This window comes from Molothrus aeneus, chromosome 18 (genome assembly GCF_037042795.1).
Source record: "Molothrus aeneus isolate 106 chromosome 18, BPBGC_Maene_1.0, whole genome shotgun sequence".
Classification (NCBI taxonomy): Eukaryota; Metazoa; Chordata; class Aves; order Passeriformes; family Icteridae; genus Molothrus; species Molothrus aeneus.
The window spans coordinates 7,710,317-7,730,775 of NC_089663.1; the positions used below are offsets into that span (position 1 = coordinate 7,710,317).

The 20,459-nt window shown below is 44.9% G+C and overlaps 1 protein-coding gene across 15 annotated transcripts in view; it reads right to left on the reverse strand.

Annotated features, from left to right (window-relative positions):
- FBRSL1 (fibrosin like 1) overlaps positions 1-20,459 on the reverse strand; it is a 502,157-nt gene that overhangs the window by 360,998 nt on the left and 120,700 nt on the right. For all 15 annotated transcript variants that reach the window (XM_066562562.1, XM_066562557.1, XM_066562568.1 and 12 more), the window contains exon 2: positions 4,837-5,037. In XM_066562562.1, coding sequence (XP_066418659.1) covers positions 4,837-5,037 — 201 coding nt within the window. The remainder of the gene's footprint in view (positions 1-4,836; positions 5,038-20,459) is intronic.

Below are 20,459 nucleotides of genomic sequence, written 5' to 3' on the forward strand. Positions count from 1 at the left end.
AAGTCTGGGACAGAGGCTGCACACAGGTAATGGCACTGCCTTATCAGCCCTGCTCTCCCAGCCAACACTTTTTTAAGCTCTCCCTGCAAGAGGTTTCATGTCCAAATTGTACAGTCTTGTACTTACAAAGGTAGAAATGGATCCTGCTTTTAAGCAACGTTTTGCTGATTAAAAGAAAATGGACTTTTTTCCTCTGGCTTTGTTGTTTAGTTTCAAAGAAGGTTTAAATAACAATATCTGCTAACAAAAAAAGGGTAACATCAATTAGAAACAAAAAGAAACTAGTTTGTATAATTTCAGTGTTCAAAAGCAGTGAAATGCAAACACCAAAGCAGCACACACCAAACCAAACCAATCCCCAAAACCCACATTAAAGGCAACCTTTCTTCTTTTTCTTATTTTTTTTTCCCCTGTAAGCTGACTGCCTAGAATTCATTGGGTTTTAGTAACTGAGATACTGAAGGTAACAGAATAAGTTACTATCTAGACCCTCTTAAACACAATTCAGCTTCCAAATGCTACATTATTAAAGCATGGAAGAACAGGCATATCCATGTCCTCTGGCTAAAGACAAAGACTCCAAAGGTTATTTTTCAGACTCACTCTCCTACATGGCTGCTGAACCTCAGCTAAGAAAGGGACATTTCAGCCTCTGAACCGTGCACCACTAAGCACACACTGCCTCCAGCCCACCAGTGGCTTCACATCCAAGCATGATAAATACTATTTACCATTATCTGAAAAATGCAAGTAAAACTCCAGCAGCCACACGGTCCTATTGCCCAACTACCAGCACGAGCTGTATGATGCCAAAGGAAATTTTCCACAGTATTTCTTTATCCAGATGAGTTTCTAGATTGTTTCTCTCTGCCTTGGGAAGGCCCTCACCACCATGCACAAATGGGGCCAAGGGTATGTAAATGGTTTGAAAAGGAGCTATCAATTTTCACCTCGACATCAGAAGAAACAACCTGCATCCTGGATGGAAAAAATGACTTAGTGTATCACCTTTAGCTCAGATCAGCAGTAACCCAGAGCACAGCCCTCCTGGGGGGCAGGGAGGGTGTTATATCCCTTAATGAATGTTGGATAACGAGATGATGAGCATCACAGAGAAACCACATGAATAGGTAATCAAACTTGTTAATGCAATTTAGCAGTTCCAGTCCAGCAACACGATCCATTAATCACCAACAGCACTCAGCAGTTTGGGGAGGGCTGGGCAGTGAATGAGGCTGGGGAATCAGCTGTGCCTTCCCTCCCTCCAGGAAGCTCTGCTCAAGTCTCAGGGATGTCACACCTCCAGAGAAACACGACCTGTTAACTCCCCTGCCCTCTCCTCCCAGGCTCCAAACCCAGCAGGCTATTTATGAGCACTAAATACTGCAGCACCCTGCTCTCCTCAGCTTCTCTGAGACTCTCCCTCATCTCGGGTGATTTAAACAGTGGGTGAGAAAAGGAAGGAGGAGGTGTAAGACACTAATCTTCGTGACAAATGACTATCTGCAGAACACTGTGTTATTACAGCAGCATTTAACAGCTAAATATATTCAACACACCATGATGCTCCCAAGCTGACTAAACACAGAGCTTGAGGTTAAACTAACTGGAAATAACAGCAACTCTTTCCTATTAGCCCCAACTCTTTTCAGGGCAATTGTACAGAAAGGGCAATGTGTCCCAAAGGTCAGAAAAAAGGGAAAAAACCAAAACCCCAACTGTTCTATATCCACAGTGCTCAGACATCCAGAGGAATAAGCAACTCCAAAAATGAAACCAGCAAAGAGAAGAACAGCTCAGCTCAGGCTAATCAAAGACTGGCTCAAAGTTCAAAGAGTGATTCTCCAAAACCAGAGCAACATCGGACACATAAGGGAGCAGTGTAACTAAGAGGTTTCATCTTTTATGTACCACTTAATTTAATCAAATTATACATCCAACCTTTAAATCCCTTCAAGGGGGTGACAGGCTGCTCTCCCTCACCAGCACTGTCTGCAGTTGTGGTGGGGATTCCTTTCCCCAGCCACTGGGTCAGCTTTGGACGTGGCCTTTTGGAAAGGCAATGAACTCAACTTTAAGGAATGCTCCTGTGTTGGAGGCAGGCACAGCCTTTCAGAGGGGCTGGATTTACTGCAGGCCACTCTGGCTACACCAAAATACACCACAGCTTTGAACACTTTCTCACTCCATGACACACCTGATCCTGGTGATTGCAAGTGCTTTTGTTGCTGCCCACTGCAGAACAGCAGTGTGAAGTCAGCACCTTTCCCTGTGTACATGTGTTGACAGCAGCCCCAAACTCTGACAAATCTTGGACAAAAGGACCATTTGAAATGCCTTTTCCTCCCTCTGCTTAGTTACAGCAAGAGATAAATGTGTTTGAATGATTTTTATACACAGCTGGGAGCAATAGGCTGGAAAGGACAGATTGGTTCCTGCAGCCCTCTCCCCATAGCCAGAGGTACAGAACAACCAAATATTCAGCAGCAATAGCAATCTGGATGCTTTGTCAAATGGAGTGAAGTATAAATCTAATTTTCTAAACAAAGCAGACAACCTGGCACTGAAATCAGCTTACCACTTTGCACCTCTCTACAAGGATTAGCAGAATGCCATAATTATAATGCCCAATTTGATTTATTAGAGAAGGCTGCATAGAAAAGATGACAATTCAGTAGTATTGTGAAGAGAAGGGATGAGAGTAGAAGGAAAGCTTCAAGTTGAACAGTAATTTCTAAGCAACATCTCAATATAATTAGCATTAATTACAGTAAGCTATCCAAATTAAGTATAAACCTATGTTTAATAACCCTGAGATGCAAAATTCATCCCCTAAATTCCAGGAAACTTAATATTACAGAAAATTTGTCCAGACAGCTTGGCAGGAAATGCCAGAATTCTAGGTGTGAACTTTTTGATTACTAAAAAGAAAGAAAAATTATTGAATTTGTCAATATCATTTGCATAATGAGTTTGAACTAAGAATAGCCTAGTTTATGTAGCTTAGATTTTGCTGCTACTTTCATCAAGTTTACAGACCTCCAAACGTGTCTGGTTTTCACAACTGTATCAGCTAGGATAATAGCAGGTATTTAAAAAACCTCCCTTTCCAACAAGAGAGGAATTCTAAGTGTGACTTATTTAAAGAGGCACCATGTATTAATGAGTCACTCATCACAGATTTTCTTTTATACTCTTTGTGCAAGCTCCTCATTCTTTTTAGAGTTTGTTACTTATCCTTACAGGTTAAAAAAAAAAAGAAATTAAACAATGGAAGTTGAATTCAGATTTTTATGAATGTGGCAGCAAATCCACTGTTTAACCACTGATGGCAGCCAAATACTATTCAGAAGAAATAAGTAAGAACATCCTCATTTTTCAAAGCTGAATAACCAATAAACTAAATATTTGGTAAACAAAGGCAGCAGAGTATGAGAGAAATCAGAGTCTGCCAGTGCAACAAAATCTCTTACCCCAGAGGCTTCTAAGAAGTGCCATGAAATCCCTGGTGGACACAACCATGTGAAACAGAGTTTTAAATTTCATGTAGAAGATGTCACTGTTAACAACCTTTTCCTCCTGCAGGAAGGGGGAACCTCCCCTCTAAAGTCTCACAAATCCACAACTATGAAAATCCCTGCCATGCACTGGATTTCCTGCAGTGTAACAGAACTGAAGAAACAACTTCCACCAGATCATGAGAATCTCTAACTTAAAATATGATGAGCCCTTCTAAATCAATATGCTGAAACACAAAAGGGTATGTGGTGGAGAAGTTATAGGGGAGGGTTACATGACATAACCTTCACCATATTTTTAAATGTTAAAGTATTGCAAGTCTGAAAAAACATTTCCAGTAACTGGACAATTCAATCTTTGGCTGTCTGGCACACACACAGGATTAGTTTCACATAACAGAAGGTGGCTTGAGTTAAACAGCTCTTTTTCTGCTGGAGAAATGGAGAATAAAAACCACTTTTTTCATCTTTGTGTGTTTCCTAGCTCGGAACAAATGCTGGAAGGTCAAGCACACTGCTTTTCCCACTGGCTGCCACTTGGCACCCTGTTAGGGACAACTGGGAAAGTGTCCACGGAGAGATGCTGCTGTGCCATGGGACTGCCAGCCCATGAATGCACACGCAGTCACTCACAAACCTCCCTGCTGAGCAGCAGTTAGTGATAAAGAGCCTGCCAGCCTCAGAGCCTTTTCTTTGTCACCTGCCCCTCTGCACACACTGTGGCTCAGATGGAGTCGCTGGAATAATTCCCTCCAGCATCACAACTCTCCATTCATTAATGCTCCAGCACATTTTAGAAGGGTACACAGGAAAGACTGCCCTGAGCACAGCTTCCTGCAAAATGACTTTCCACTTCTAAAATGCTCAAATAGTCTCTCCTCCTCAACACTCTGTTTTGGGGTAAGTCAAACTCCAGCCATGAGATGAACACACAAGTCTGTAACTTCCAGGTGCACACGGCCCAGCACAAATCATCCAAGGGAGGTTATGATCTGATGGATGATTCCTGCTTGTGCTCAAGACCATCAGGGCCACAAATCTACTGTATGAATCACTGCAGCGTCCCAAAGCTGCAGACACCAGGGAGGTCTGCTCCTTCCTGCATTACCCAGTGCACCTGGCTTCCACTTCAGCTTATGGAGCCTGCCCTCAAGGCGGAATTTGTGCACGCAGCCTCAAGTCTTCTAAGAAGCTTTGTTTCCACCAGCACAGGTAACCAGAGAAGCCAATTACAAGGACACCTCACCTCCCAGCAAGGACAACACTTGACAGTGCCCAAGGCCAAGAGAGTCTCTTCAGGTGAGAAGTGTTTCCCTACCTGTTTGGACGGCTTCAAGGGGAGTTTCTTCTTCATCCTCTCCTTGCCTCTCTCTGCCTCTCTCTCCGAGCTCCCCGCATCGTTGTTGTGACCATTCTCACTTGGCTCAGCAGACACACAGTTCTCAGATTCTCTGGGTTTCTTGCCTGGATGCCTCTCCCATTTCTCCTTCCGCTCCTGAGGCTTTAGTGACATGTCCTTCTGTAAAGGAGATGAAAAAAGAGAATGGTAAATTCTTTATGTTATTTGCAGCTACCTTTAAGCATTAAGCTGTATAAATATTGAATAAAAACACAAACAAGAGAATATGTATCTTCCAGAGATGACGTAAGATGAATAATTAGGCATGCACAACACAAACAGTAATTTTAGATTAGATTAGGATGAATCTTCTCCAGGCTAGGTTTTGAAACTGGGTATGAAAATGAGCTCACTTCAGATTAACTCAGAAACCATAAATCAACAGCACATGAGCAAATCAGCAACCTGAAGGGAAGCCTTAAACTGTTCAGCTGAAACAGAGGTGGGTTTTGTTTTGTTTCTGATCTGAGAAGCATCAGACCCCCCCTGGGGCTGACAGTCTCTGATTCACAGCAGCATTCATATGGAGAAAGGCACTTCTAAAGCCCTACCACAAATTCCCCGAGCCAGAGAGATCAATGGGATCCAAACACACAACAGAGGTTGAACACTTCTAAGTGTTAAGTGTCTGCCCTGAACCAGGCTGTAACACACAATCCAAGCACAGTTTAAAGCAGGTATGTCATGTCATAATGATTAACACTGGAAGTGAGATCAGAGAAGGGAATTACTCTGCTATCCCTGGCATCTCTGAGGACTGCAAGCTGAACTCCCAGTGACAGAGTACCAAACTCCCTCTCTATGCACACCGTGTGGAGAAGGAGTTGAAGAAATAATATGACAAATCACTATGACATTGGGTCACTACAGCTAGATACATTTCTCCCTCATGCCTTTTATTAACTGCTCAAGGATAAAAATGGAATTCTTATGGGAATATTTCACAGGATATCTATTCCAATTATTTTTAATGTGAAGTAAATAGATTAGGAAATACCCTAAAAGCACTGCTTATTATGCCAAAACTCAGCCACAGATATTTTTCTAAGCACCTTCCTTTTGACTCAAGCAGTTACATGACAGGTATTTGTATCTTACATGAATGGAGATCACAATACAAACTGCTCACATCAATGCACACACCTTCAGTGCTGCAAAAGAGCTCATGAAAATCATTAGCTCTCTAGTCTCTCAAAAACTGAAGCCCAACAAAAAAAGAAAATTAGGAACTGGAATGAAATGCCCTGCTGATTGCTCCAGATTACTTCCTCCCCCTCTCCTTTAATTAGTGAATTGACTGCCTCAGTGTGCAACATGCTGATTCCACTCCAAATCACTCACTTGTTTAAAGTTACCCTTCCCTGGGAAGTGAGATGATGCACAGGCACTTTAGGGTCACAGACATGGCAATTAGAAATAAGGCAATAAAATAGAGCTGTTTCAATTCCAGCCCAGGCTCCCAGAGGATCAGCCAGCACCCACCCTCTGAACACCTTGGACAGGAGTCCTGGGGGGCTGGAGGCTCCTCTTAGGGCACACACAGATATATCAAGGTGAAAACCCCCAAAGATACAACTCTTCCACCAAAATTAAAATAATTAGCACTGGCTTGGAGGCACAGAACACACCAGAACACAGCTCAGCTTGCCAAGTTCATTACTAGGAAAGAGCAAGGAAAATACCTGTCTGGCATTACTCTCCATGAATGATAGAAGAATATAAATCAGTGTTAACTTCTCACTTTGGTTTTTAGTTTAAAGATAACACTTGAAAGCAGCAGTTCAAGATTCCAATTGAAGAAGGTCATATTGTGCTGTTTACTGGGAAGCCACTGAGATAAGAATCAAATTGCTAATCTTCAGTAACTAAATCAAAATCAAAACTAATCAAAAACTTGTCACCTGAAAATGGTATCTGCTAACTGATATTCAGCAAGACATTAGAAATAGGGATCACCACAAACATGCACTTCTTCACGAAGCCAGATGCAGCTTGTGATGTGAGAGCAGGTGCAAGGAAGATGCTGCATGAGGTGGCATGGACCCCTGATGGGGGAGAAAGGAGGCTGGGGCAGGGAAATGCCACCACCTGAGAGCACCAGCCAATGATGCACTCCTGGCCTAAGGGGCAATATTCACTTCTAAGGATGCCTTCAAAGCCAATAAATTACCATTTTGGTTTAAACTCGGGCTTCACATGGTGGTTGGGCCTGTTAATGCTTTGGGGAAAGTCTTCCCTTGGTACCCAGAGCACATTCACTGCAGGTTTTCAGATTCCTTTCACCACAGAACTGGTCTGCAAATCTCTGTTTTTCTCCTTCCTGAATCCTACAAAATTTCCTACTTTGAAATGCAGCTTTTCATCCCTATTTTGTCTGGAGATTTAAGGCTTGTCTCATTGCTGAGCTACTAGCAAAATTAATTCATGAAATACAGCTATAGCTGGATCAAAGCCAAGGAAATAATTCATTCACTTGTAGTGCCATCCAAGAATCTCAAGCACTTTCCAAACAGCCGTGAATGAAGCCCCAAGGCTGCTCCTGCCTCCAGTGGGGGGACAGTGGGGGAGACCTGGGGCAGCCACGGGGACAAAGCCACGTTGGTGTGACAGGAAAAGCCACTCCAGAGTCCCTCTTCTCCCTGCTCCAGCAGAGGACACAGCCCTCCGGAGTTTTTCCTGGGAAGGCAGGACAGGAGCTCAGCATGTCCTTGCTGGCACAGGGTGACAGAGGCTGTGCCCTGGGCTGCTGAATGCAGACCTGCAGCCCCAGGCACAGAGCAGGAGGGGGCTAATGGGCTTCTGTTCTTGCCTCCTTTGTTTCCTTTCTATTTCCTCTACTAAAAGAGCCTTCCAGTGATTGCTCTTTTACTAAAGTTTATGACCTCCAAGTTGGGGACCTCACTTAGCACAAGAGCTTACTATTTTTGGATGTGCATCTGGGCTTGTGCACAGGCAATTGCTGGAAAATGTAAGCACATCCAGAATATACAGTACATCACAAGAGGGGACATTTATTGATGCACCTTGACTTACTTTAATCCAGAAATCCCAGCCTGCAGGTGAGACTGGCCTCCTGACAAACTGCCCCACTGGAGCCTTCCCCCAAGGCAAGCCCAGAGCAGCAGATATTTTCACCCTCTGCACATCAGGTAAACCCTGCAGATTCACACAGTGACAGTACCTGAAGTCAGACCCCACAGTCAATAGGTTTTCACATCAGCCTTGTGGTTTCTGCCCACCCCAGGAGTCTGCAGACCTGACCACCTTTGCAGTCACAGGTGCAGTAAATCCCTTTGTCCAAGCCCATTTTCTCTTCTCAGTTCCAGAAACAAGACTGCTAAATCTTGCTCCAGAGTACAGAAAACTGTTTTGTTCCTTACTATTCATTGCTTCCAGGACTGTCTTCCTACCTGTCCTCACTTCAGAATTCCTCTGACACCTTCCAGGGCAGGCTACAGCCTCTCCATCTGCAGCCCCTTGTCTGTCTGGGCTGCAGACGGAGTGCAGATGGTTCTAATTGGCTGCATGGTTACAGATAAGGAAGAATCAGGCCTTTCTTCAGAGCCTCTTTCCTGGCAGTTCCTCCATGAAACGCACAGATTCTATCTCCCTATTTGTTTATGTGGATGTACAGACACCAAAGCACACTTCATCTGAAGATGGGGTTGTGGTACCTCCTCCAGCTCTGCCTGGAACACCTCACACACCAGCAGCTGTGAAATTCACTCACAAAGACCCTGGCCAAGGCTGGCAACCCAAGCTGGCCCTGCAACAGATTTTGAGTGTCCACTATAAAAATCTTTGTGATTCATTTTCCATCACTATCAGCCCAAGCTAGTTATGCAATTGCACCTCTGCTTGCAGCAGATCTGGCAGGAACCCCTAATCATCTGGAACACTCCTTCCTGAAAAGTCATTTTTCTTCTGTCACCAAGGCACAGCTGCAGTCTCCAAAGACACTCCAAGGTACACACTGCCCAGTTTATAAGTAAAGCTGGGAATAATGTGGGCGCACAGCCCTCAGCTCTGCAATGAGACTGTTCTTACCCCTAAAATGCCACAGCAAGACACTTCTGCACAATGGACTCCACATTTTCTGTTTGATCAGGAAATAATGATCAGCCCTGGAGGAGCCTGGCACAAGCTCACATCCCACAGCCATCCTCTGGCTGGAGTTATCACTGCCTGTTTGCTCAGCCCATCTCAAACTCAGCCTTAATCCTCTGAATTGACACAGCTCTGAGATCTCAGAAAGCATGCAGGGGAAGGCTGTGGCTGTAAATACCTTTCATACACAGGGAACACTTAAAGAACCTGAAGAAAATATCCAAAACCCACACAACCAGATGAAAACCCTCGAGTCTGCTGCTGGGATGCAGAGGGTAAAAATAACACCTATAGATAATAAAATAACCATCCTTAGCCCTCGAGCATCAGTTCAAAATGCAGCTCTGGTGCAAAACCAAGTCCATTTCAATGCCCCATCCCCAGGGCCCACTGGACACTCAGACAAGGACTGGTTACACTCCATTCCTGCCAGACTGCCTCTGCCAGCTGCACACGATTATATGGGCTGATTTCCCAGAAGGAAGACAGCCTCCAGCTTCTCTCTCCACAGCTCTTCACTGCAGCACTTATTCCTCAAGTTGGGCAATGTGAAATATCCTACTGAACATCAAACAGGAGAAGGATCCACACAAAGGAAATAAAACACACGGCTGCCTCTGAAACTGACCCTGCTTGCCCATGTTTCTGCCTCCAGCTTCTCTCAAAAAATTGCAGTGGAAAAGCCCCTGAGGATCTGAGCACCATCTATCCTTGTATCAACTTTATCATGCAATTAGCAGCAGGGTTGTCAATTGGTTAATAGTTCAGGGAGGGATCCTGGCTCAGAAAGGACCTGAAACAGATTTCTTTTTAAGTAGGTTAATTTTTAAATATTCCTATTGACCTGATACCCAGCTTATAGAACAGCAGCACAGAAACAATTGCTGACAATGTTCTCCTGCTTTCTAAGCAGACAAAGCACATTACAGACAGGACCACTACTAACACCAACCTACTGCCCATTTATTTGCATAAAGGGGGCACAGGAGACAGCAATTCAAATGGAAAGATAATATTGGAGAGATACATGAGAAATGTACATGAAAGACTAAAGTGTGGTTTGAAGACAGGTCTGTAGAGAGAGAGAAACCACTGCAAGAACAGGAGCCAGCACAAGAAGAGATGAATAGTTAACAGGCAAATTAAATGAGGAAAGAAAAAAGGGATAAAAAAGGACCACTGAAGGGCATCAGGTAGGACCACACCAAGGTGACTGAATTTGAACTCAGCAGGGTGAACAGGCAGCAAACACAACTGGAGACCTCAAAGATTAGCAGCAGCACGTTTAAGAGTGGGAGAAGGGAGCAGTTTGAGCTCTGCCTGGGGAGCTGTGGGCAGGGTGGGCTGGCACTGAGGACAGCAGGGGCAGGCTGAGCCCAAGCTCAGCCCCGAGGCTCCTTGCTGGACGCCCCCGTGGCAGGAGGCCAGCCCAGACTGACTGTCCAGAGCCCTGGGGAAGCCGTCTGCTGCCATGCCCGGCTGGACTCCCACCCATGGGGAACTCCTCACTTCTCCTGTAATACAACACACTCTTGTTTGTTTTACTTTCCAGCCCTCTCTTCTCCCCCACTGCAAACATAACTCAAGCACCCCCCAGCCTCTCAGCCAAAGACACCAAAGCTGTTTTAAAAGGCAGAAACAAGAGTCTGGATTTGAAGTGACTTTTTTGCTTTGACCCGACATTCAAGCAGTGCAATCAATATCAATTAAAATGATTGCAAATGAAATCCTTGCTTGTTTAACCTTGGACTGCAATTCTCCTTTCACAGCTGACATATTCCAGATGAGTTTAGGTCCTGCTTTTTAAAATGCATCACATTTGCTTTGACCCTGTCACATGTTTAGCTCAAGAATAAGATGACTTTTTGACAAGGCAGATTTGGAAATGTTAAGACATTTGAAGCTGACACTGGTTTGCAGGTTTATGATACATGATTTAACTTAAAAATACAAGTGGATGAACCAAGAAACTTACTGTAATTGAAATACTCAAATTTATTACCAGAGGATATATTCCTGTCACCTATGAATAGCTGAAGAGCAAGCTGCCATACTTTGCTGAATGCCCACTTGTTATGTCTCCCAAGAATTAAGACCTTTGCTTCTAGGACCCCAAAGACAGTGTATCAAGTACAGACAGCTTGGAAAAATGTTACTTCAACAAAACATAGTCCAAAATTACAAAAAGGAAGGTCAGTTTACTATTCTTTTAAATGCATTTCAATCCACGTTGAATTTACAAGGCTCTGATTGCTCTTTTTGTTTGCACGAGATCTGAATAAATAATGATACAGTGCTGAGCAGTAATTGTTTTTAAATACTGAGGAGAAAAGGGGTGAATCTGTTCCCTTCCTTTTCAGTTACTCAAGGAAAAATCCAGTCCTCTCCTTCCTAGTAGGAAGGAGGAGTAGGAAGCAGTAGGAAGTGCCTGGAAACAGAGTGTTTAACACTCATTTAGGAGACAATAAAAGTAAGAATGCACACAGCAAACACCTTCACTTCAGCAAGGGGCCAAGGAAATCCACAGGAATGAGAGCTGTCCATGTTTTTGGTATAAAGCCCTGTCCACCATCACCCAGGGGGGAGGTGGATACACAAAATCTGAAGCTGCTCCAGAGCTCCAGGGGCAGCCAGGCGTGATTTTCCCCCCTCTCCTCCAATTTCCTCCTCAGGGCCTGCAGGCGCCTCGCTGCAGAGAGCTGCACCAGCCTCCCTTCCCTGCTCACAGACACTGCACAGCTATTAGGACTCCCACAGGTGCTTGCTGTCCATCAGGAAGGAAATGATCCCATTTGAAGCCATCAGTATTTCCTCCAGTGATGGCAGTAAATGCCCGACGAGCGCTCGCAGAATTACTGTCAGCGGAAAGTGTGTCAGAGAGCAAGGGAGCTTAAATGATTGAAGGGAAGCTGGGGCACCATTTTCAGGTAGATGAAATGAGGCATATTGCAAGTGCAGCCGGCCCAGCTTTTACAGCCTGCAGGAGTGCTGAAAGGTGCTGCTGCCCATGCACCAGCAGGCCACCCTGCCCAGCTTTCACTGCAGATAAAAAGCACATTTTGGCTGAAGCTGCTTTCGGCCAAGATTGGGAGCTCAGCCTGCCTGGTTTATGTCGTGTACAAGGGAGCTGGAAAGTGTTTGTGCCTGTCAGACAGCACCTTCTCCAGCTGCCAGGTGTGAATGCTGAGCACATCCTTCCTGCAAACTCCCATCCTCCCAGGAGTTCCCTCCCAAGGCACCCATCAGGAATGGCAGCAGCACCACGCACTGCCCAGCATCCCACAAATGACAGACTATGCAAAAACATCCCCATCTTGAAGGATGTGGCCTGGGGCCATCGATCTCAAGTAACTTCCACGGGTATACAGCAAGTAAGCAAAGAGACACAGTCAGGCACACACTCCAGGTCCAGTGTTTTGGGGAGACAATCCTCAAGTGTGCCAAAATCCAAGGACACTGCTGAGCCCTCATTGCTTCTTGACAGAGCAGCCAGCAAACACATGCTTCTTGACAGAGCAGCATTTAAACACTTAATCTGAACTAATTTCCCTCTCCCCAGATTATTCAAACAGGCACTCCTTGAATTCAAACAGCTCCCACTAAGTGGCAGAATTAGGACCTGAAGAAGCAGCTCCTTCCCTAAAGACAGATGTGGGCATTTCATCCCTCATTTCCAGTCTTGCCAGGATGGTAACACAACCCCCAGTCCCCAGCTGGCCCTAAGCCTGCCAAAGGAAAAGGCAAGAAGATCCTACCAGGACAAATTGGTACAGCAGCTGGGTGCATTCATCATTACCAATTTTCAGCTAAGCTAGTCAGATAAAACCAGAAATACAAAGTTGAGTAAAAATGCCTCCAGCCTATTTATTTCTATAGACAGGAATACTACATCTTAGAAATAGCTTAGAAATACTACATCTCTCTTTAAAATTAGAAACAAAAGGAGAAGACCCAACTGCTTCTACCTCTGCTGAGGGGGATGTCATGCTTCCATGAGCTGGACTCTGGAAATGGAGTTGAGCCAAGCTGAGGCTGGGCAGATGGACTGGACACATGGCTCATTTACCAAAGGCAGGGGCCTAAATTGCTCTCCTCCATCTATACTCCTGCATTTAAAGTGCTGATCTTCACAGTGTGAAATACACAACAACCACAGCAGGATTGTCCAGACTCCCATGTGAGTAGTTTCATATTGAAACTGAAGAGCTACAGCTGTAACCTTAGGCAGCTTGGTCATGACTTCACGAACCTCAGCCTGATTTCCAAAGTAATTCAAGGCTTCTCCCTGCTAAATACAAAGTTTTTCTCTATTTTTTAGGATTCCACCACACTTTCATTTCATGGTGCATACTTTTAAAACACAGCCATGAAAAATGTGCTGCTCTCAAGGCAGTAGCACCTAGAGCGGGGAAGCTCCAGACGCATCTCCCACACGGTGACAGCCTCGAACACACTCACTCCACCAGGAACTGCAGACGTTTGGAGGCTCTGCTCCCAGCCTACACTCTTTATTCCCACCCTCAGGAAGGGTGCAGCTCCCAGTGCTGCTGCAGAACAGAGGGTGAGCACTCAGCTCCAGCAGAGCAGGCTGTGAGCTCTGCAGTGTGACACTGCCAGGAGAGACGAGCGCTCGCGAACTCGCTCCTGCCAACTCTGCTGCAGGGGTGAGAGTCTCCAGAAATAAAAGCAGCCATATCCTCATCCCTGGGGCTGAGTTATAAATTAATTTATATTTAAGCACCATGACACTAGAGGCATTTTTTACCAACTCTGCAGTTGCCCTCAGTGGTAGGCAACAATTTTCAGTTCAGCTGTCATGAGCTCTAGAATGTGTATTCAATAATTAGTCCTCTGGTAGTTTTCTTCTGGCTGGGAAACAAACAACAAGAAATATAAATGGTTCAACAAGAGGAAATATGGAGAAGCCAGCCTCCTCCAGAAACAGCTGCCCATAGCACATCACTGCAACCGAAGAGGAAAGCTCTGAGCAGGATGAGTTCTAGCAGAGAGAGATGCCTTTCTAACTACCTAAATGTCACAAGTGCAAATGGAAAGCCCAGGACAGTGCACCTGTGCCACCTTGGCCACCCCTGCTCTGCTCCTGTGCTGCTGGAGATGCATTGAGCAGTGCAGGCCTGCAGCTGTCAGGGTGGCCAGCAGAGATGTTCTCCCACATCCAGGGGCTGAGCACAGCACGTGCTCCTGAGCAGCTCTTCTATAACTGCTTTGCTTGAACAAACAATGAGCAGCCAAATGTTTCAATATATCCTTAGGGCTTCCTAGAATAGTTTCAAATAGTCTGATATCTGTGGCAGAGGCAAAACATTCATTTATAGCCTAGGCAATCGCTGAGAAATGGGAAACACTATAGTAGCAGGCAATTTTAATGTGTTCTATGTTACAAAACATTTTCAGTCAGAGAGCTCAAAGGTCATTAATAGATTTTCATATGTTTACAGACAGCAGCAATTTCAAGCTCTGTAATTTTAAAACTGCATGTCAGTCTCTCAACTTCCAGCTGTTATTTTAACATTAGATAATGAACACAATGCAAAGGTTACACAATCACTTGAACCAGCTTATGCAGCAGATCCAGTCACACAAATAATTATTAAATTCTAATTACACATATATTATCACTCTTATTAGAACAGCAGGGCAAATCCTCTTTTATAGATAGATCAACAGTTTAGAAAAAGAGGCCAGCAAGGTTATGCTTTTAGAGCTGCTCTTCTCTCTCCCCCCATCACCTAAAGCACTGCTGATTTATGAGTCTCAGAAACAACACCTTGTTAACACCTCACCAGTCAGTGCACATCCAGCCATCAGCTTCTGTTTTACTTCAGTCCTTTATAGGTCCCTAATACAGACATTGATGCCTACTTAAAATATTCATCCTTGATCAGAGGGACAAAAAAGCATTTAGTGGTTACCCAGTGTCCTGTTCAAATATGCTGGTTTTTCTTTATACAACTACTTTGATACTGAGAAGACATCCTCCAAAACTTAAGAGATTTCTCCTAAGGAGAGTGCTGTTATCCAAGCTAAAGCTTTGCAAGACATCAGGGTCCCATAACATAGATTTTTATTTTATTGTAATTTTGGAGCAGATGAAATTATTGTCATCATCTGACTCTTTTATCATGCAGCCAAATGAGCAAAATCACCCAGCTGGTGTCTCAGGGAAATTTTGGATGTGCACTAGCAAACCATCCTCTTACCACATAAGAAATTCAGCAGATTATGTTTTGCTCATTTCCCTCATCTTTTCCCCCTCTCTATTCCCAGGCAGTGCCAAGTGTTACTCGCTCTGGTTTATTCTGCCCCAATCCAGCTGTCAGTCACACAGCATGTAACCTCAATGGGAATTGAGGAATCTCATCCCCAAGCCTCAGCTTTGAAGCAGGACAGAGCAGCAATGTCCCTTTGTGTGGCTGAGGTCTCCTGCAGTGACAGCAATGCTACCCTGGCACAGTGATGTCTCTCTAATCCCCAGTGCATCCTCAGCCAGCCATGAATTTCACACTGGGAAATTCCAGGCTTTGACATTAAATCATTCCAGCTGGGATTTTCAAAGGATAAGAGATAGGACTCCAATCCCATCACATTCCAATAGGAAGCCTTTAAGGTTTGGTTTATTTTCTTTTTAAGAAGGAAACCCATATTTCATTCTCATTTCCAGCCCGGTTTCCTCTGGGACATGAAATTGAAAGCAAGAAAGGGAGGGCAAGTGCAGTGCTAATGGGAAGAGAGACTGACAAATGACACCACCAGATCCTGGGTACATCAGCTTGCAATGGGCCATGCAAGAAGGAACAGATAAATCAGCACATCCATTACTGCTCCTGAGCAAAAGGAGCCTCTGTGCTGTGCCTGGTCAGTCCCACTGGCCATGCAGGAAGAAGTAACCAAGCAAACACCCAGGGAGGACAGCAGACAATTAAAGCATAAGAGGAAACCAACCCAGCAAGCTGCAGGAGGAGAACACGTGCAGCATGGGAATGATGAGATGCACTCAGCCAAGCGTGTCAGATAGAGCCCGGGGCAGGCAGAGCTGCCAGGACAAGGAGCCACTGCAGGGACAGAGCTCACACTGTCACTCACCCCAGCCAGAGCCAGTGCTCCGGGTTTGCATCAGCTTCCACCCTCTCTCCATCATGTTCAGAGGATCTCAGCCTTCCCCCAAGCAAGAGGTGCTAAGCTGTGTCCCTCTGCACCCGTTTCCTCAATTCCCATGTTAAATTACAAGTTTCTCTTAATGCTTAGCTTTCAGGTACAGAAACATTTATCTGCACTCCCCAGACTCAAAACTGAAGCTGGCTGGCTTGTAGGACATTTTTCTTCCTTTCTGGAACAAAACTTTGCCAGTCAGAGACTAGAGAAAGGGGCATTCATGCAAAGTTTTCCATTTGCTGTAGCCCTCAACTCTGAAACACAATAGGAAATTAAAACATAGTACAGAGCAGCAACTTTCATCCCTGCTGACCACTCAAATGAGTTAAGAGCACTTGAACATCTGATTCTTGTACACCTCAGAGTTCAACTTTGCCTCTCATTTACTGTTCACAGCACCTTGACAACAGTAAACATCACAGAGTGAGAAATACAGATGCAGCACACAGCATTTATTTGTTCAAACAGGCATAACCCTTCGGCAAGAACCAAAAACCCAGTCAATGTGAGAAGGTTAAGATGGAACAGATGCAGCCAGAGACTCTGGGGAACAGCCTGTGTGGAAGCAGGATTTCTTATGATTACTTCTGTCTTGTAGTTCTTAATAACCCACATCACAGCTGACATCTCCACCAGCTCTCTGCTTCTTTATGCAGATAACCAGAAACAGAAAAGCTGACATGACAATTATATTGTACACACACACAGTGCCTAACAACCCTACAACAGCACAAGCAACAGAGAACAAGCACACCTCACCTGTGAGATACTTGGGCTAAAAGTTGTTTTAAAACCTGCTCATAAAATCAGGTAATGACACAAAGAACTTCCAAGACTGCAAAGATCTATAAAAGCATTTTGCAACTCCTGTTTGTTAATAAAGCTCAGATCTCCATCACAGCGGTGACCCAGGGGATTCTTGGTGCCCACAGCTCACCCCACCCGAGCAGCAGCACCTCAGCACGAGCTGAGGGACCCTAGCCAACAGAGCAGGGAGATGCTGGGGTGCAGCTGTGTCCCCTGTGCCACCTCCATCTGGGGAGGCTGTTGCTAAGAGACAAAGTGCCAGGGGATGCTGCAGAATCCTCCAGCTCTGCCCCCCCCAGCGCTGCTCCCAAACCCAATGGGTCCCAGCGTCTCTCCTGGAGCCTTTGATCATCTGGCTTTTGTGTGCAAAGCAGCTCTTGTCAAGGAATTCAGGCAGCCCTATGATAGTAAAAACTGCTGATAAAAAGATAATATCAAGAGTACTCCATTTCAAAAAGCTGATAGAAGGGCACAAGGGGAAATTTCACACATCAGAACAGAAGTGCTCACTAAAGCAGGAAGGGGTTTAAAACACTGGGGTTTTGAGGTATTTGTTTCCAGTGAAGGATCTGGATTTCCCAAGTTCCCCACTGTGACCGAGCAAAATTGTAAGCATTCGTTCTCAGATTTCAGCAGAATCTGTAAAAGCGGGTGACTGAAACACCAGCATTCTCCTTGCAATTATATCAGAGGCAAGTGTGTTCTTAAACCTTACAGATCAGGGCTGACCATAGCAAGGCTTTAAAAGCCAGAAAGACCAGCTTCAGTGTGCACCCATCCCGCAGAAGGCAGAACCCTGGGAGTGCAGGACCATGTTAATTAACACGTGCTTAATAATGGCACTTAATTCCCCATCTCTCTCTCTCTCTCCACACGACTCTCTTATTGATACAGATGGGGTTTGTGGCTTTCACATCCCATTAGCAAAAGTCTGCCTCTAGGAAAAAAAAAAAAAAAAAGAAAAAAAAAGAAAAAAAACAAGGAAAAACATGCTGAGAAGGTGAGGGAAAGTTCTTTCATAATTTATAAATAACATCACAATCTGGCTTTTATCAAGCTTTTCTCATTAGCAATTCTTAAAGCACAACACAAAGGGAATCAGCATTTTGACCTCTATTTTTGCAGAATGAGAAATTAACAAATGCAAAGCAGCTTGCCCCAAATCAAACATCAGTTCTCTGGCAAATCTACATCTCCCAGCTCCTAATCATACTGTGCTGCAGGAGAACCAACAGTCAAACACTGTCAAAATCTCCTTCTGGCACTGGGAAGGGTTTCACGGTGGTGGTAGAGAGCAGATTTTTCTAGGACACACAGTATGTGCAAATGCAATATTAGCTACAGAGTGGGCAACAGGTGGTATCTGTACAGCTCCAACCTTAGATCCCTGTGAGTGTCTTAGATGAAATCAGCTTGAGAATAGCAAGGACAACACGATCAATATATTAAGTCAAGCTGTTTTATACCAGAGGAGCAGAACTGGCAGCACTCCTTGGCTTTTGAAACACGACACATAACCTGGCCTTTCTAATGCAGTGCTCTGGATGGCACCCAAATCCAGCACCATCTGGCCAGCATGGGCATGTGTGTACAAAGAGGACAGAAGAGACTCCTGGCTGACAGATAAAGTGACATATCAGTGCAGCAGCACAGACTCCAAATCTCTTCAGCCTTTGCAAAGCCAGCTCAGCAGGCAACAAACACGGGGCCAGTTAAGTGTCTTCAGGGCAACAGAAGGGCTGAGAATTTCTCATGCAGATAAGATCCAGGTAAGCATTTGTTTTGTTTGTAGAAAGCATTGCCAACAGTAAAACACAAACAAACAAACCTCACAAGCAAAACCAAACAAAAATGCAAAATGTTTTTCCTGGGGTAGGTTTAAAGCAGAGGGTATCATATTTCTTCTCCTGTCCCAAAATTAACCCATACGTTTAAAAACCCCATTTTTCCACCTCTATTTTTACATTCACTCTTGCATGACATTCTCCTGGCATCACACACCAGACAAAACCAACATGTTATTCCATGGCTTAGAACTTCTTACAGCTTGGCCTCCCAGCCATGGCACAGGCCACTCCTTCCTCCTCCCTGCTACCAGGATTCAATGCACTAGAGATTGTTCTAGTTTCAGTTTCTAGCATTTCAGGGATGATTTGGCAGCAAGGAAGTGAGAATACTTAGGTAACAGCATGAATTGCAATCTGTTCAAGAGAACAAGTGGGATGTCTCATATCACATCTACCATCCAATTCTGCATTCACCTACGTGGTTTTATGCAGCTGTGAACTCCACTGAGACAAGGAAAGTCACAGTGGTGGAGAAGAGAGAACAATCATGATCTTAGTTTATGCCAACTCTAAAAACCCCAGGAACCACTGAGTAATCAGACCAAATGCCTATTACACTTTAAGAAAATACAGACAACCTATCTACCTTCTAAAACCCCAGTATTTTACAGGGAGTAGTCGAGCCTTGTTCTGAGCCTGAGCTGTTTTCATTCATTCCCAGAGACCAGCTGGCTTTACAGAGCAAGCCAATTTATCCATTTCTGAATTTTGCAGTGATGCCCCTGCCAGCACAGTGCCTTCTCCCAGCTCCAGCCCTAAAGCCTGGCCTGGCCTTTCAGCATCCAGCACCTGGCTCAAGCCTGGAAGGTGACAAGTGGTTCCAGAGCCAAGGGACCTGGGGACACAGAGCCCAGCCTGCAGCCAGCGCTGTCACCAAAGGCTCCATCCAGGCAACCTCCACGGCTCTCAGCACACACTTGCTACTTCCCCTTATCTAATCTCACTTTCTGGCACTTGACACTATCGCAGGTCTGGCATTTAAAGCATCTGGAAGAAAAACAGCCTGCAGAAGCACCCAGGGAGATTAGGAGGAAGGTGCTAATTGTCTCTGTGGGCAGTGAGGAGGTGCAAGGGCCATGTCCCATCCCTGCCAGCCATCCCAGCTGAGAGTGACCTTGAGAAAGCCTTTTTCTTTATCAGGGGTGATGGGACAACTCAGAATTCCTTGATCAGCCCCTGCAGCTGCAGCAGCACACACATCTGGGCAGCAGCCCTGAACCAGAGCAGTTTGCTGGCCCGGGTCAGCAGCAGGCACCAGGCAGGGACAGCTGAGCTCGGCAAGCAGGGGACGAGGTGTCTGTGACTGCCCCAGCCAGCAAAGTCACTGCCAAGGTCTTGAACAAGTGATGTCCTGAGCTTAAGTTAAAACATATTGTGGGATGAAGGAATGAAGAGACAGAAGACACAAAGAGGGCTTAAAAATGACAAGGAGTAAGTCCCTTGTTTCCCTAGCATACCAAAGTAAAATTAGGAAAAAAAAGCATTTTAAGAGGATGCAAGGGATACACAAGAAAAAAATCTCCAAACAAAACAACAACTACAAAAAAAACCCACAAAATAGACCACGAAGTTCTGTTCAGGTTTTACACTTCTAAAACTTGGTAAGTC